This window comes from Poeciliopsis prolifica, unplaced genomic scaffold, assembly GCF_027474105.1.
Source record: "Poeciliopsis prolifica strain line A6 unplaced genomic scaffold, Auburn_PproV2 SCAFFOLD019, whole genome shotgun sequence".
In the NCBI taxonomy this organism is placed as follows: domain Eukaryota; kingdom Metazoa; phylum Chordata; class Actinopteri; order Cyprinodontiformes; family Poeciliidae; genus Poeciliopsis; species Poeciliopsis prolifica.
The window spans coordinates 5,380,112-5,396,209 of record NW_026562394.1 but is presented as its reverse complement, the minus strand read 5'-3'; the positions used below and the strand labels follow the sequence as shown (position 1 = coordinate 5,396,209).

The following is a 16,098-nucleotide window of genomic DNA, read 5'->3' as shown; positions in this document are numbered from 1 at the left end:
AGTTTCAGCAGGGTGTTTTGCCTGAAACATTTTGACAAGCATTTACTTTATTAATAATCTATAATAAAATAACAGAGCTTGCAACACACCTTTCAAAGATAGTTAAATTGCATCTTTTTTTCTTAATTTTAAGAACACAAATTTGAATCCTGGATGCATTGTGAGATAAGTCTATACATTGTCTATTTTATTTGTAACATTATCATAAACTCTTTCACACTTTTATCAATTAACATGCATATAATGTATTTCACTAGAATTTTATGTAATTAACCAAAACAAAATAGCTACTTTAAATCAAAACGTTGATATGGTTTTCTTACTGCTTCACCTAAAATAAATAGACAAATTTAAAATATCAGAACAAAGTGAGCTGAGCACTTAGGTTCACACTCCAATGGTTACTGAGATATTCCTAAACAGAAATACGTTTTCTGAAGGCGACAGTGTTTTTATTTACTATTAGCTTAATTGTGAAAATTGTAAAAGATTGATAAGTGGGCTGTTTTTTTTTACATACCGAGTATGAAAATTGCTTTAAAACATTTATGTATATAAATATTCTCTTCTGCAAAAGATAGATATATATGCAAGACTGAAAAGTAAAAAAAAATAATGCCTCCAGAAATGTCATCTTTGTCATTATGAAAACTGCATTGACAGGGGGTAAAATTACTTCCTCAGGCAGTTTAATGGCATATAGGAATGTTGGTGGTTTTGCAGTTAAACTAAATTCAGCTTCAGCAGCTCAGAAGAAATTCATTTTGCAACATCGATCCATCAGCTCAGAAAATTCCTTTGCATTAATATATGTCACACCTAACACCAGAAAGGTTATCCTCTGAGCAAATGGTACTCCATTAGGAAAACAGGATAAAAGCTCTATTATAAAAACAGGTCTAAATCAGATGCATTAACCTTTTTACCATATGAATCTACATTTATTCTGAACCTCAACCATTAGCTGACACCTCACAGGATCCAGCAATTTAACCAACTAGCTCAAAGATGGGATAAATCATATAAAACCATTGTCGCTCCACCAAAGCACTTCTCATTGCACTAGTTTCAAATTACCACTTTTCATTTAGGGTTCTTGTGTTTTCGAATCAAATTATTCTAAAAACACAAGATAACTCCCCGAGACTGAAGTGGTGAGGTCGTGTTGGCAGACAATTACTGAAAAAGCCTTGAATGAGTCCTTTAATTTCTTCAGTGTAATGGTTTGTTGACACATGCCTTCGCTGTATATGAGATTCAAATAAAAAAAGCTTTTTGTTGGTGAGCTGTAAGACAGTTGCTCAGTATGATGCCGGAGAACATAAAATAAGATCTGCAGCTAGATACCACTTTGAGTAATAACATGCTTATGGTGATGAGGCTAACATGCTGCTGTGGAGTCAGTTAAACTGTGACCCTTGGATTTCTGAATGGTCACTCCAGAGTCAGCCATCTGTTGGTTCTTAAAATATTTAAATAAATAAGTGAAAATTGTGACTGTCCAGAAGAGAAAAAGGTCAAAGGATGACAGGATTCAGCAGCACTCATCCTTTCACTGATGTTGGGCATCTGGGTCACAGGAATAGGTTTATGAACAGACTGGGTCTAAATATTAAATAGAAACAATTAACATACCAGAAAGGCATTCAAGTTTAAACAAGGAGACAGTAATTTAGATATCAGAAGTTAACAGCTATTGAAAGATTATTGACAATACATTCTCAGTTTGCATGGAGTTCACATAAATAACCCTGGATTCAATAAATGGGTCAATTTAAGCCTTTATCAGCGTACCATTAAAACAAAATTTTTGCTGGTTATGAATTTTATCTGTTTTTTTATAGCTTTATTATAAGTAGAACAGATTTTCATGACACTTTAGATTAAATCACATTTACGGCATGTTTTAGTTTGTGATTGCCAAAATATTCAACAGCTAACAATCCTGAGCACCAAGCAAAATAAAATGATATTTTTTCTGGTTTTCAATACTTGAGGAGAAAATTTAGGACAAAGTCATTAATAATATTATGTCGGATGAGTCTCCACCTATTTATGCCAGTTGAATCCAGACTGAAAAACTAAATTAAATAAAAAAATACAGATGTGATGAATAAAAAAAATGATGTAAAACTATATGTGGCGGGTGAGTCGGTAATTAAAATGAACACAGACACACAGAAAAGCACATCACCTCTTCACGTATCATAAGGTGGGTTAAAGCTAGCAGAATTATTTCTCCAGCAGCCTCTTGTTGAGGCTTTCCAATCCTGTTCCAGCCCATTATTGATCACTGATCTCATTCTTCTCAGAACTCCCTGCATGCTCAATAACCAATTTCTCCTCAATCGACAGTCTGCATGTTCTGGAGTATTGCCAAAACTTGTTATAGGGCTACATTATGCATCTCACTACCGTTCATATTACAATCATCTAAGGGATTCAGCCAGACATTCATTAAAAGTATTAGTCAGGCTGCAAAATGTCTATATCAGCTTTTTTCCCCAACCCATTGTACAGTGCTATGCTGAGTTTCTTTGTCAGATTGTTCATCAGAAATTAATTATGAACAAATTCTAAAATCACATTTAGAATTACTTGCAAAATTAAAAAAAGATTCATGTTGTTTATTTTGTAAGTTGTCTCCTTTTCAGCCAAAATCTAAGCCCTTCTAAAAATAGAAAAGAGACAGATCACATTTATCAATATCAGTGAGGTGTTTAAAAATTAAGTCAGGAGAAGCAGAGATGTAAGAAGCTACTTAAAAGAAAGCTATGTAGAGACATGTCAGGATTCATTCAAGAACTGCACAGATTTCACTGGCTCCCATTAAATCACGTGTCTCCTTTTTCTTTTCCTTTACTTCTTTGATATCTCTACTATTCCCCCTGAACTTTAGCATGTTAGCACTAAAATCCTTATGAAAGGTAACAAAAGTCCATTCAGCTGACCAAATCTATTACTGGCAAAAAGGATACCAAAAATTTGCATCTAAATAGCTCTTTGCAATTGTAATACTGCACCTCTTGAAAATGCAAGAACAATTTGCAGTTATTATAAGAAAAAGAGTAAAACATAGTCCTTTTTATCCTCTTGTGCTTTAAACTTAAAGATAAGACTATATTAAGAAAGTATTAACTCTAGGAAATACGAGAATGTTGCTTTATAGATGCTAGTTGTCCTAGCTGTGTTAGTTCCTATGACAAGATGCTAAAGTCTGTTTATTGTGAACTCTGTAATCATTTTCATATCATTGAAAGGGTAAAGCCTTGCTTTAAAGAGCCAGTCCTTGATCACAGGTGGAATTAAGTCCCCTTAAACTAATTTAATTGATGGTTGCAGAAGAAGGCCCAACAAAGAAACCCTTTTGAATGCTACTCTGATATTATCCTTTGTTATAGTTCTTAAGGATAATTCAAAATAAACTAAGACTTTTATCGTTAGCTCAAAGCTTTGAAAAACCATAAAGCATAAAACAAAAGACATTAGCTATCATCTATAAATGCAGTGGGCTCCATGTCCAATCAGACCTACAGGTTAAAGATTGTGTATCAAAACATAATGCGATTAATAGAATGTAGCATGTATCAGACGGCCTTGTGAATGGTTCCAGCAAAAACTGTTTGACATTTAAAAAATGACTCAACTGTGAACGACAGCAGCAAGTGCCTCTTTGATATGTGTGAGAGTAGAACAACACTTTTTTTTGTTAGCTGACTGAAATCATCATAACGCACAGGACCGATATTTGTTTGTGTTGTTTTGTTATGTTCCCTTATCGCATTTCATTCCTTTAATAGCCGAGTCTCAATACAGAAAGCACTTCTCATTGCACTGGTTTCAAATTACCACTTTTCATTTAGGGTTCTTGTGTTTTCGAATCAAATTATCCTAAAAACACAAGATAACTCCCTGAGTCTGAAGTGGTGAGGTCGTGTTGGCAGACAATTATTGAAAAAGCCTTGAATGAGTCCTTTAATTTCTTCAGTGTAATGGTTTGCTGACACATGCCTTCGCTGTATATGAGAACAGAGAGGTGAAAGAACAGTTTCCCACATTGGCTGTGAATTTTCACAGATTTGTACTATTTACATGTAGATTACATTTGCAATTTTCAGAGGGAAAAAAAAAAGCCATAGAAACCAAGCATTCGTGGACATAATAATCAGTGGTACTCTCAAAAACGCTGAAGCATAATCAGAGAGAAGTGCTGAGGCAGTGAGCAGGTTCCCCAGAGACCGCTGTGCAGATCCTTACGAATACTTCTTTTTACTGTACCTTTTCTTGAACTTCCTGCTTCTCCTTTGTGGCTTCTTCCAGCTGGGCCTGCAGGTCACTGATCTGGCTCAAGTCCCTCGCCGACTACATCGCACAAACGCACATCCAGACAAACATAACAGAAAACAAGAATCGCTTTCAAACAAATGATTAAACAAGAAAGGATGTGTTTCGAGTGCTTCTGAAATGTTTCAATTATCTTGCATCAAAATTAGTTTTCATGTTAATGGGTCATGAACACAGCAAGTTCAACTTGCATGTGGTTTCGATGTAAAGCAGATCTCTCTGATTCGAAAGCACATGCTGTATCAGAATGAAAATATGTCCTCGACACAGAAACCACACTGCAGAAAAGAAGTGATTATCGTAATGTAATGTCTAATTTTTAAACCAGATGTTAGATAAGTGGTGCAACGAAGACATAAGCATGATGTACATTTTAGATCATCCTCATGTCTCAGGAAAATATTACCACACAAAGGTAAAAATGCTCAAAAACAAATAATAGCAAAGAGTTTCTAGAAACTAATGACTAAACCATATACCAAAGGGACTCAGAATAAACTAAACAAAATCAAAACAATCTACAGTGAGAAAAAAAATCCTTTAAAACAAATGGATTAAACTGAGGACTTATTAGCAGCAACACTTAGCAATGGAGAAAATCAAGGTTGTGGTTTTGTGGACTCAAATAAACCCAGATATTTCATTTTGTTTACAGTAACTAACAGCTAACTCAAACATATTAAACAATTCATGTTAGCTTATTAGTTTGCAAAACAGAAATTTAAAATTGAGGCATTTTATTTCTATTGCTTTTAAATGTGTGACCTTGTGGATTTTGGAATCGGCACTTTTAATTCACAAACTTCAACTGAATACAGTGATTATTTATTGCCTATTTTGCTTTAGTCCACTTTGCATAAAATTTTTTATATCAACCTGCTGTTTTAGCTGACAGTAAGTTATTTCATTTTAAGATTTTATTGTTGATGTTTCTTAATATCTTCAGAGGGAGAAAAAAAAATATTTGTAAAAGAAATGCCAGTGCTACATAAAAAGGTTGTACACTAAATAAATGTAAATGTAAGACATTATGTCTGTAAAATTGTTTTGATAATAATTGCTGCTGTTTTGTTTAGTGAAATTGATTATGTGACATTTTTGTCTAAATGTTAAATTAATCTTCTGATAATGTGCTATTTTTATTCAAGACTTTTTTTGTTCTCAGAAAAAATCTTGAACACGAGACCAAATGCAGATAGATCCAATGTGATTAGATCAGACTGAAAGTAAACACCATCTAACTTACCCACCTGACATAAAATAACAGCAGACTAAATGCTAACAAACTGAGTGGCATCTGACAAAACTGATTTGGGCAAAAGGCATCAGATCAAACAGACGCAGATCAAATGGACAGAGTAACTGCAATCTGAAAAAAAACCATCGCATCAGACGGAATCCAACCAAAAGCCCCCAAATATAACAGATAAATTCGAAATGGACACATACAAAACATCATTGGACTGAATGCATATTTGTTCTGGTGGTGTTTTTTCTTTCTTTATGTTTTTAACCAGATGGTGTGTTGTCCAACTTGATTTGGACTGGTCCGCTTGGCTTTAGTGCATTTTGTCTCTGTTTGTTTTGTCTAGCGGGCATCGATATTTCCCAGACCTCAGAATGCGCTAATTTGTAGACTGGTCATAAATCTTTTCATGGCCCATTTCTTAACAATACTACCGGTGTTTGCGATGACATTTCAAATCCATTCAAACAGATGACTGAAATTCCTCAAAGGCTCAGCTACCTGAGCAACTGCTGCTTTGTGCTTCTTCATCAATTCATTCATGTCTTCCTGATCCTCCTCCATGCGAGACTGCAAGTCGTTCTTCTCTCTCTGCAGACGGCTGACCTGCTCCTCCAGCTAGATGACAAACGGACAGAAAAACACACCTTAACACTAAATGTCAGGATTTATTCATGAGCTATTAAATATGATAAACTGTGATTAGCCAATGCCAGAGCAGTTCCAGAGTTTCCTCTCCCTGTGTTGAAACAATCTTGTCAGGGTTCTGGCTGGAGGATGACACCAATTGGAGATAATCAATTGGCTCATTTAGGCCAGGGAAAGTGCAGTGTGAGCAGCGTACTGGCGATGTCCTATTTGGAGTTTCAGCTGGTAAAATGCCAGTTCTCAATGTGAATTCTCTAATCTAAGACATTTGCAAGACCCTCCCTTGCCATAAATGTAGCAATTAAAAACCAAAACGGAGACACATAGCACACTGTGTGGCATCCCAAGAGACACAAATATCCTCAGTCTATGAGTCGAAATTGTAGGAAGAAGTCTCGTGAGACAGCTATTAATGAGCAGACTGAGAAACAAAAAAGAAAAACATTCAGCAAAGCTCATTTAACCATTAGAGCAAAATGTTCAAATCAGACATATGCCAAAGGGCGTTTATTATTTTAATATCCCAGCATGGCCTCTTGTATGCATATAAATGAGGACCCTGCTGCAATTTGAAGAGTGAGAATTTGATATGCACAGGCCCTTGAGTAATTACACATTGTTGTTTGTGGGGGTTTTTCCTCATTAGAAAAGTGAATAATAAAAAAATAAAACACAAGTACAGGAAAAAAAGCTTCAGTTATGTAAAGGAAAACAATGTAGGCGCTAATGGGTCAAACTGTACAGTGTTAATTACATTTTGAGTAAAAAAGTATTTTGTGTTGGATATAAATTGAAAACCAAGCTAAAGTTCTATTAGTTGGAACATACACTCAATTATTCCACTGTAACTTTGCAAAAGAAAAAGATGTGAAAACTCACCGCCATCTTGGTTTTGACCACATCTTCCATTTGAATATGCAAATCTTCAATTTCAATCTCAATGCCCTTTCGAGCTTTCACTGCTGCAGCACAAGTAAACTCTGACTCCTCCAGCTGCGAGGCACAGTGGGAAACGTGCAGGAAGGAAGCGAAGGACAAACGTTAGAGGGCCGAGATCAAGAATCCCTGCTGGATATGATGAAGGATTTCTTCGCTGTTGCAATTTCTATAACTCTGAAAAGCCTCTTTTGCGCAGTTATTTTTGTTACTTATTAAAGGCTACAGTACTGTCATCTTTTTTATTAGAAGCAAAATGATCCCCAGGAGGACATACTTGATTTTTGAGCTGGACAATCTCCCTTTTGCTGGGAGCGTTGCTCTTCAGGTGGTCCAGCATGATCTGTGCATCAGCCAGAAGGACTTTTGTTCTCTTCAAGTCTTTCTTTAGCCTCTTCTCCGTCTCCACATCCCTCTGGCTAACCTGAATAACGAATCACTCTTCTGTAGTTATTACTATTACACATGACCATCTTGCCTCCATCTAAACTTAGAGCACCTCTCAGGGCTCAAAAGCATTTTATTTCCAATCAAGACAAGTGTCCCACGTTTAAATCGCACACACTGTGCTGCACAGACAAAGAGCTAAGGCAGTACCTGGTCCTGAGCAATCAGAAGCTTGGACTCCATCTCCCGTTTTTCACGCAAGACTTTCTGCTTGTCGTCGTACTCCTCCTCCAGCTGTACCTCCATCTGTTTGAGCTGCAGGACACAACAATGTCAAAAACGCAGGAAACGAATATCAGTTAAAGTCACACAGGCATCATGAACTATCTTGTTAAATGTCACTGTTTTGGGCTGCAAACACTTACTGGCATCTGACAAAATATGTTCTTCTGTTTGTAATTCAGTTTTATTATAGACGTAGATGCTTTTACAAAAGTATTCACACCATCATTCCAAGTATTCAACCACAAACCTCTATGTATTTTATTGGGAATTTGTATGGAGTCCAACAAAATTACAAAGTGAATGGAAAATTAAACAAATGTTGTTTGTTTTGCTTTTTTGTTTGTTTGTTTTTATTTTACAAATAAAAGTGTGGCCCACATTTGTATGTCACCCCTTTTACTCTAATATCCCTGAAAAAAAAATTCAGCGCACCCAACTGCTTTCAAAAATCAACTAAATAGAACATATTTAAGTTTCAAGTGGTTCATTTTGTAGTTAGCTTCAATCATAAGAAAAGAACAAAAAAAGGCCACTATTGAAGAATTTTTTTAAGTCAATGAATAAATCAGTTACAAAGGTTTGATTAATTCTCACAGATGTTCTCCATCTCATGTGACAGTTATTTGAAAAAGAGTAGGCCTACATTTCAGTGTTTTGTAAGGTAGCAACATGGCATTTCAATAATTTGAATAATATAAAAAGCAACAGCCTGAAAGATTTGCTACTGTGACCCCAGTTAGTAGATGTTAATTCAAGGCTCTGAATACAAATACAAACAATGTGTCTCAGATTTGTATTTTAGTTAATATTTTGTATGTTTTTTAATGTCCAACACAATGTGTATCATGTATTGTATGACCAGGTATAGTCCTGATGAAAGATATAGAATTTTTTTTTTTTTAGGAAAAAAAAAAGAAAAAAAGATCAAGGGCTGCAAACACTTTTGTGAAGCACTGAATGTCCATCCAGGATGGTTGCTGAAAAAAAAAAATGCAAATCTGTGATCACTTGTTCCTTGATAATGTCACAAATCTTGCATCTTTTGCATGACAAAAAATGCAAAATTATTTTTGCTTCTGTTTCAAAGCTAAAATGAGGGAAAGGATATCTTAAGATATGCTGGGCTAAATACAATGAACTTTGATTCATTTGTCAACATCAGCGTCTGTTTCTCTGTGCTGCTGTTAACGGGCATGGCTAATTGAGAAGAAAAGAATATGAAAAAGAAAAATTAATGCACAAAGAGTGAAAATGAGCAACGCCTACCTTCTTACTGCACGATCGCCTGATTTCCTCCACCTCTTCATCCTTGCTCTCAATCTCTTTGGAGTGGGTCTGCCGCTGCCTCTCCATCTCCATCTCAAGTCTCAGCTTAGCCTGAGAACAAGATAAGGACATGCATTGCAGCGTGTGACATAAGATGTATGAAGGCGATATTAGCATGAATTAAGAATTTTTGGAATAATTTCATGTTTTGGAAAAGTTAAATTTTTTTAAAGTAAATCTCAAAACTATAGAAGCACATACCTGTTCCAGTTTTTGGATTGATCCCGCCTGCTCATCCAACTCCTCTTCCTGATCTTTCACTTTCGCCTCAAGGTCGTGAAGCTGCTTCTTTAACTTAGCCAGCGAGGCCTCGTCCTTGGACTCCTGGGAGGACAGATCCTGCAGCTCTGCCTCCAGTTGCTGCACTTTCACATTGGCGGCGTACAGTTCTGTGTCCTTGTCCTGTGGACGAGAGGCACACAATAGAAGTTCGACATCCAAGCTACAACGTGTCACTCAGAGAGCAGAAGAAAGAGGAAGCTTACCTGCAGCTGCTGCCGGAGGTTAAATATCTCACCGGTCATGATGTCTTTCTCGCGAGCCAGTTTCTCCCGCTGACTTTTTTCTCTTTGTACCTCGTCCTGAACCTGGCTCTGCTCCAGGTCAAATCTGGTGCATATACAAACAGATTAATAAAAAAAAAACTCTGCACATACTATCATATACAACTTGAATGCACAAAAAATATCACTGGGGAAAAAAACCTAAGTCATTTCAAATATTAATGCAAGACAAAAATCTTGCTTTTGATCTACTTTTGACATGGTGAGACGGTACACCGAGAACATTTCCCTTTTGTCTACAAATGATATTCACATTCAGAGACCCACATTTAACTTTATTTCTCTCTAACACTTTTTCTTCTGTTGGCTAAAAATTTCCCTATGACATTTGGTGGACTCCAAAATGTTTTTTTTCTTGAACATCCTAACAGCCAGAAACACTTATTGTTAGTGAACTTAACAGCTAAGTGTTTCCTGCTGACAGCTCGTCGTAATTCCCTGTATTTCCCTCTGAAGTGCAGCTGAAAATAATTTCACCCACAGAGCATCTTCAATTAGCCACAGGGGAGAGATCACATTATACCACAGCGATAGCTTCTTAAGTGCTTAAAGTCTAAGTCATTTTCTCCACTAATGCAATTCTGCAGATTACCAAGCATCCCAGCCACTATTTGAATTACAGAAAACTTGGGCATTATGTGAGAGGGCCATTGAGTTGGGCAATCCCGGGGAAGAGCGTAGCTCGAAATTCTCTGAAATGTGTGCTAGTAATTAAAACACGGAAGAGGCGAAGCACGTTTGAAACTGACTTCCTCTGTTTTTTCTCCAAATCGTGGTTGCGGCTCTGCAGGCCTTCCAGATGAAGCTTGGTGTCCTGCAGCTCGCCAGTCAGCTTTTGGCACTTCTTCTTCAGCTGCTGCACAGAGCGCTGAAGATCCTCATTATCTGTCTGCAAATCAGCCAGCTGCAGAGAGAACACACATAAATATTACCACCAATATTCTTTTCTGATAGCACTATTGGTATCACTGTAAAACACATCAATGGAATTTAAATAGAGATGCACCCAAAAATTATGAGACTGAAACGGCATGAATTTGGGATTGACTCCTGACTGATGAAAAGATACTCCTGGCAAATTTAGATATAAACTGATTTTCAGTCAACCAATAAGTGTACATCTGATGTGAAATAAAACACTCAAAAGAAGTATCAATACAGTATTTTTTTCAAATACAGAAAAAAAAATCTCAATATTTTTTTGTAAATTGTACTTTTAAATGGAAAAATGTATTTTTATTCACATTTTTAAAATGTTACACAGAAAAAAAATTAAAAGCTTTCACAAAAATCATTGCAAAACTCTTCGATATAAAAAAAAAAATTCACATTACATGCTCAGCAGATTTTTGCATATTTCTTTTAGTGTATTTATCTTTCATCTTAGTCTTTGAAGTTGGAAAGCCTCACTGCATCACCCTAACATTTTGCTCCGTCTACTGATTCTCCATCAGACTCAGGTTCTACAGAAAGATGTTGGTAAATTTCAAAGATCACTTTAAAACTAAAAGTCTGAATGATTTGTGGTTTCCATATGTGCAGACCACTGTTTTGCAAGCTGTGATTATTGCTCAAACAGAAATAATGATGACTTTAAAACACTAAAAAGAGTTCATAGTGTCAATGGAAAGAAGGTTTTCTTGGTTCTTATAAAACACTGTTTACAGACATTACCTGATGTTACCTTTAGTATTATCTTTAATAATTAATAATAGTTGAGAGCAGAATAGGCTAACACAATTATATTCCAAGTCGTTTTTATGTCTTCTCACATCAGAGTCTTTGATAAGGAATCAGAATCAGCTAAAATCAGTACTTGCAGTTCAAAGTTTCACATAATCCAGATATCAGAAACTGGCCACAAAATTGTATTAGGTGCATCTCTAGGTTTAAAGATTATTGTGAATCAATGGCGCACATTAGAATAGATAGTCATTTGAAGAGGCATCATTATTCTTTCTTGCCTTTCTCTCAACTTGTCTTTTGCTCTGCTGTTCTGTCTCCAGCTTGTCATCAAACTCCTGCTGGAGTTTCTTTTTGGTGAAGTCCATTTCCCGAATGGCTCGATTGTATTTTATCCGCCACTCGCCTCCTAGAGAAAAAAGGCGCACAGTTCAGAAAATGCCTTTGTGACATTTTGGGTGTCTCTCGCGTTTAATGCGGGCCTTGTGGGGTACACAGCAAAAGGCGGCTCAAAAGCTCAGATTTGATGGATGCTGTGGATTATCGAGTGCACTGTACTGGCTCAGACGGTTATCGCATTCAAGGACCGATAATAATATAATCCCTCAGAAAATAAAGCTTCTTTCATCAAAACATGACCTTACGAGGTCAAAAAATTCCACGGGAAACTACAAAGCAGCCTTTGCGTTTCAACCATAATCTTGAATAAACCTCAGGTAAGAATTCTGAGCTCACAACAATAGCTGTAAGAGAAGGACACATCTAAGTGGCACTTTCCGCAGTTCTTCGCCGACCCTAATTCTGGAGCTGTCACAGGCTATCAGAACTAAAACAGCGGCCAGGCAGGCATTCAGGTTCGGGTTCATTTCCAAGCCTTATCATTTCTGAGGCTGTCCATTTCTCCTTCACATACCAACACGGGCTCCTCCATCAGTGCTGCTCATTAGCATATATATAGCATAATGACAACTTGCAGGGCCACCAGCTCTGATCCCAACGATTACTTTCTCATTCATCTAAGAATTCTGATATGCTCTGTAATGGCTTGTCTGCTGAGGTGGGTTGAAGGGGGCGGTATTGCATGGGGGGAATAAAGCCCCATAGACAAAAAGCTCTCAGCAGGCGCTCCATTTTCTTGAAGAAAAGGCAGGGGGGACACCAATCAGTGGCCATTAGTTGTATGCCTGGGAGTGAACATCTTAATCCACAAGCCATAAAACCAAAACTTGAGAAACATCCTCAACAGTACTTTGCAAAAATGTATTACTGCCACGTTTCCTGCTGCAACAGTCAAGCAAAAGACTCATTCCTGCAGCTACAATTAGTGTAAGGGAAATTTTCAAACTGCGATTCAGTATTTATGTTACTGACCTGAGCTGACATGCCCATTAGGGAGGCTTAGTCAGGCTGCTGCTGGTGTCAAAAGTACAATCAATTAGGGCATTTGAAATAAATGCTTAAAAAAAGCCTTGACTGTTAGCAAAGAGGGCCCTGACTGCATGAGAAATTTTTAAATTTATCTTCAAGGCCAGTTTTGAGTTCAACTAACCAGAATCATCGTCATCATCCAGCTCTCCGTTGAGCTCGGACGCTTTTGTGAGACGTGCTTCCATGAGCTCCATCTCCTGTGACTCCATTTGTTTTTTCATGGTATCAAACTTAACCTGAAATGCAGTAATTAAGTCAAGATTAATAAGAGTTTGTAAAGGAAAAATAGACTGTGTTTTATGTCTTTTTTGTGTGCATGTGCCTGCAGGTCCTTCATGTCCTTCTCCAGGCGGAGTCTCTCTGAAGTTTCAGTTTCCAGCAACTGGGAAGCCGACTCACTGGTGCTCCTCTCATCAGCGAGCTCAGCCAGCAGCTCTGAAATCTGTTCACACACAAGAAGTGGCATGCAACCCGTGAGAGGACCGACTGCAGCATGCTTACAAAGACTCTTATGCAAGTTGCTGATCAATTTTTTTTATTTTTTTTTAAACCAGAATGAAAAATATGGCAAGACTCCACCACAAATCTCAACCACAGTGCTCCCTGAAAGCAATGACAAAGACAAAGAGACCCACCCTGCTCTCCAATCGATCTGTGTTCAGTCTCAATTCACTCCGCTCTTTCTCCACTCTCTCCAGCTTCAATTTCTGCTGCTGTATCTCGTCCTGGAACACAGATCACAGAGGTAGATTTTAACATGTTATGCTACAAGTAAATTGTGAATTATTCAGTCATTCAGGACGTGTGAAGGCATGCCAGGTGACGCAGTATAAATAGTGAAATCAGCAATTGAACGGAATCTGTAGGGCAAGTAGGGGGAAGGTAATAGAGAGACTTGCTCACGTCTTTGCTTCGCATCTGCTCCTCGGTGAGCTGGACTTTAATGAGCGGCTGAACTGTACTGAAGAGCTTCCACCAAGGCCAGTCCTTCACACCACGGTTCTTCTTGATGTTTTTCTGAATGCACCTGATTGCAAGGTCTTGGATCTGAGCACATATGAAGAGGCTGTTACCACAGAGATTCACTAACTTGATTGTGAGCATTTGTTGCACTGGATAAAAACAGAACTGAACAGACTGGGACACAGATTTTAGTATATAAATCTAGTACTAGTAACTCAATATGCAAATCGTGTACATGTCCTTTATATTTGACATAACTCTGGTATAATATTCTAAGATGTATCCACCCCATTTCATCTAGACATTATGTGACAGATCAACACAAAATACCTAATTGTGTCTAAGAAGAAAATGATTTTTATACTTTCCTATGAATAAAAACATTAAGGGGGAGAGGTACATTTGTATTCAGCTCTTTCAAGTCAAAACTATGCCCATACAAATTTTACACAAGTGAAAATTATGTGTAACATTATTATTCCATTCTTTTTGCAAAACAATTTAACCTCAGTCAAATTGAATAGTCGATTTTAAGAATAGCTGCATTTCCATTACAAATGTGCACAAATATTTATCTATATTCAACTAATGTTGCGATTTTTTGTTTTTTGTTTTTTTGCAATTGCTGTTTCAATCAATTAAAAAAAGTTTAAATCACACCTGAATATGCTCGTCCTGCAATAAGTCGTTAAAAATCATGGCAGCAACAGATGTAAACCGTAACATGAAATATATTCTTTGAGCTAATGCTCATCTATCCATTAGCAGAGATGTCAGCATCTTATTCAGGCTTTGAAGTGACAAACCCCTCATAATTAGGAGCGGCTATGTGTGCAGCATTTTGGGTAAACTCTAGTTGGTAATTTTACAGTGGACCTACAAATTCAACACATTCAAATGCCACACAACTTTTTATAAACTGTGCAATCCTATGAGATCACTGGTGGAGCCAGCTACATATGGTCTGAAAAAAAAGCAAAAACAAACCATTATCCTCCTGCTAGTTTTTGACGTTTTTGTGGTTTTCTCTGGTAGTTGATCGTGTGACTTGTGTGATGTGAAAAAAGCTTTTCCATTGCAGTTTTGCAAAAAACATCTGTTTCAATACAGCCAAAATTAGCATGTTTTCATAAAGCAAATTTATTTTTGTAATTACAATTTGTGCAATTTTACAGCTTATGGAAACTTAGCTATCGTCCTGCTGAAACAGTTTTCCCTTTTAGGATAATTTTTTCATAAACTCTGACCGGCTTCCATGTCCCTCTCAAAGAAAATCATTCCCACAGCATGACGCTGCCTCTTTTTTCAGCATATCAGCCAAAAGCTTCAATATTTCTGGGCACAGAAAGCACATCCAAGTAAGACCTCTGGTAATACAATAGTACTATTGATATGCTTGTGTGGGACTTTGTTGTTGTAAAACTAATAGTTGTTCTATCTGTTCACAGATTCTGCCACCTGTTCTTCAAATCTCTAAAGCTCCTTCAGAGTGGCATTGAGCCTTTTCTCTAGTTGATGCTTCGATTGATGCTTGTCTTGGTAGGTTCTGTTACACAGAGCGCCCTATGAGACACAACTAAAGGTTGTGATACAGTTTTATAACCCTAGCTCTGTTTTAAGCATCTTCACAACTTTATCCCTGACCTGTCTTGGTTTATTACTTGGTCTTTATGAGCTTGTTTGTGCAGTAGAGTTCAAACATTTATTTCCACTATTTTGTGTTACTCTATCACATTAAAACCACAATGAAATGTATCTAACTTTATGTTTGTAGTATGAAAAATGTGCAGGGGAAGCAATTTTTTTCCCCACACATTCTTAATAATTTAATTGCAGAAAAGAAAAGAGAATGCCATCGACAAATAATAAAAAAAGAAGAAAGTGGTGTAGGGACATAATAAAACTCCTCAACCAGTAATCTCTCGTCCTCAACACCGTTGAACTGAATACCAGAAACACTGCATCTTTCATGTGTTTGATTGCCTGTTTATAGCCAAGCAGTTATCCCAGGACTTGCCTGCCTCCTCTGGAGAGTTTCCACAGAGTGCGTTCCAAGGCTGGGAGCTAATTTTTGATTAATTAAATCAAACATGTCGGCAGCTCATTCCAAGTATTACACGATTTCCATGCTGCTTATGCATGAGGCTCTCTAGCAGCGGCAGATTATGGGCAAACCCAATTAGAGCAACACAATTCACAGCATCAGGTACGTTTTGCCCTGAAGGTACTCTCTATAACCAATTAGGATTTGTCACACAGTCAAAGCTTTAACGTGTAACAAAATGCAGC

General features: G+C 37.2%; 1 protein-coding gene across 8 annotated transcripts in view; it reads right to left on the bottom strand.

Annotated features, from left to right (window-relative positions):
• The window catches only part of LOC129368484 (unconventional myosin-XVIIIa-like), an 82,978-nt gene that overhangs the window by 17,435 nt on the left and 49,445 nt on the right, over window positions 1–16,098 (bottom strand). For all 8 annotated transcript variants that reach the window (XM_055043473.1, XM_055043477.1, XM_055043479.1 and 5 more), the window contains 14 exons: window positions 13,750–13,893; window positions 13,482–13,571; window positions 13,169–13,288; window positions 12,968–13,082; window positions 11,700–11,827; window positions 10,485–10,639; window positions 9,658–9,781; window positions 9,374–9,574; window positions 9,113–9,223; window positions 7,772–7,876; window positions 7,452–7,598; window positions 7,118–7,231; window positions 6,092–6,208; window positions 4,279–4,362 (listed from right to left, as the gene is read on the bottom strand). In XM_055043473.1, coding sequence (XP_054899448.1) covers window positions 4,279–4,362; window positions 6,092–6,208; window positions 7,118–7,231; window positions 7,452–7,598; window positions 7,772–7,876; window positions 9,113–9,223; window positions 9,374–9,574; window positions 9,658–9,781; window positions 10,485–10,639; window positions 11,700–11,827; window positions 12,968–13,082; window positions 13,169–13,288; window positions 13,482–13,571; window positions 13,750–13,893 — 1,755 coding nt within the window. The remainder of the gene's footprint in view (window positions 1–4,278; window positions 4,363–6,091; window positions 6,209–7,117; window positions 7,232–7,451; window positions 7,599–7,771; window positions 7,877–9,112; window positions 9,224–9,373; window positions 9,575–9,657; window positions 9,782–10,484; window positions 10,640–11,699; window positions 11,828–12,967; window positions 13,083–13,168; window positions 13,289–13,481; window positions 13,572–13,749; window positions 13,894–16,098) is intronic.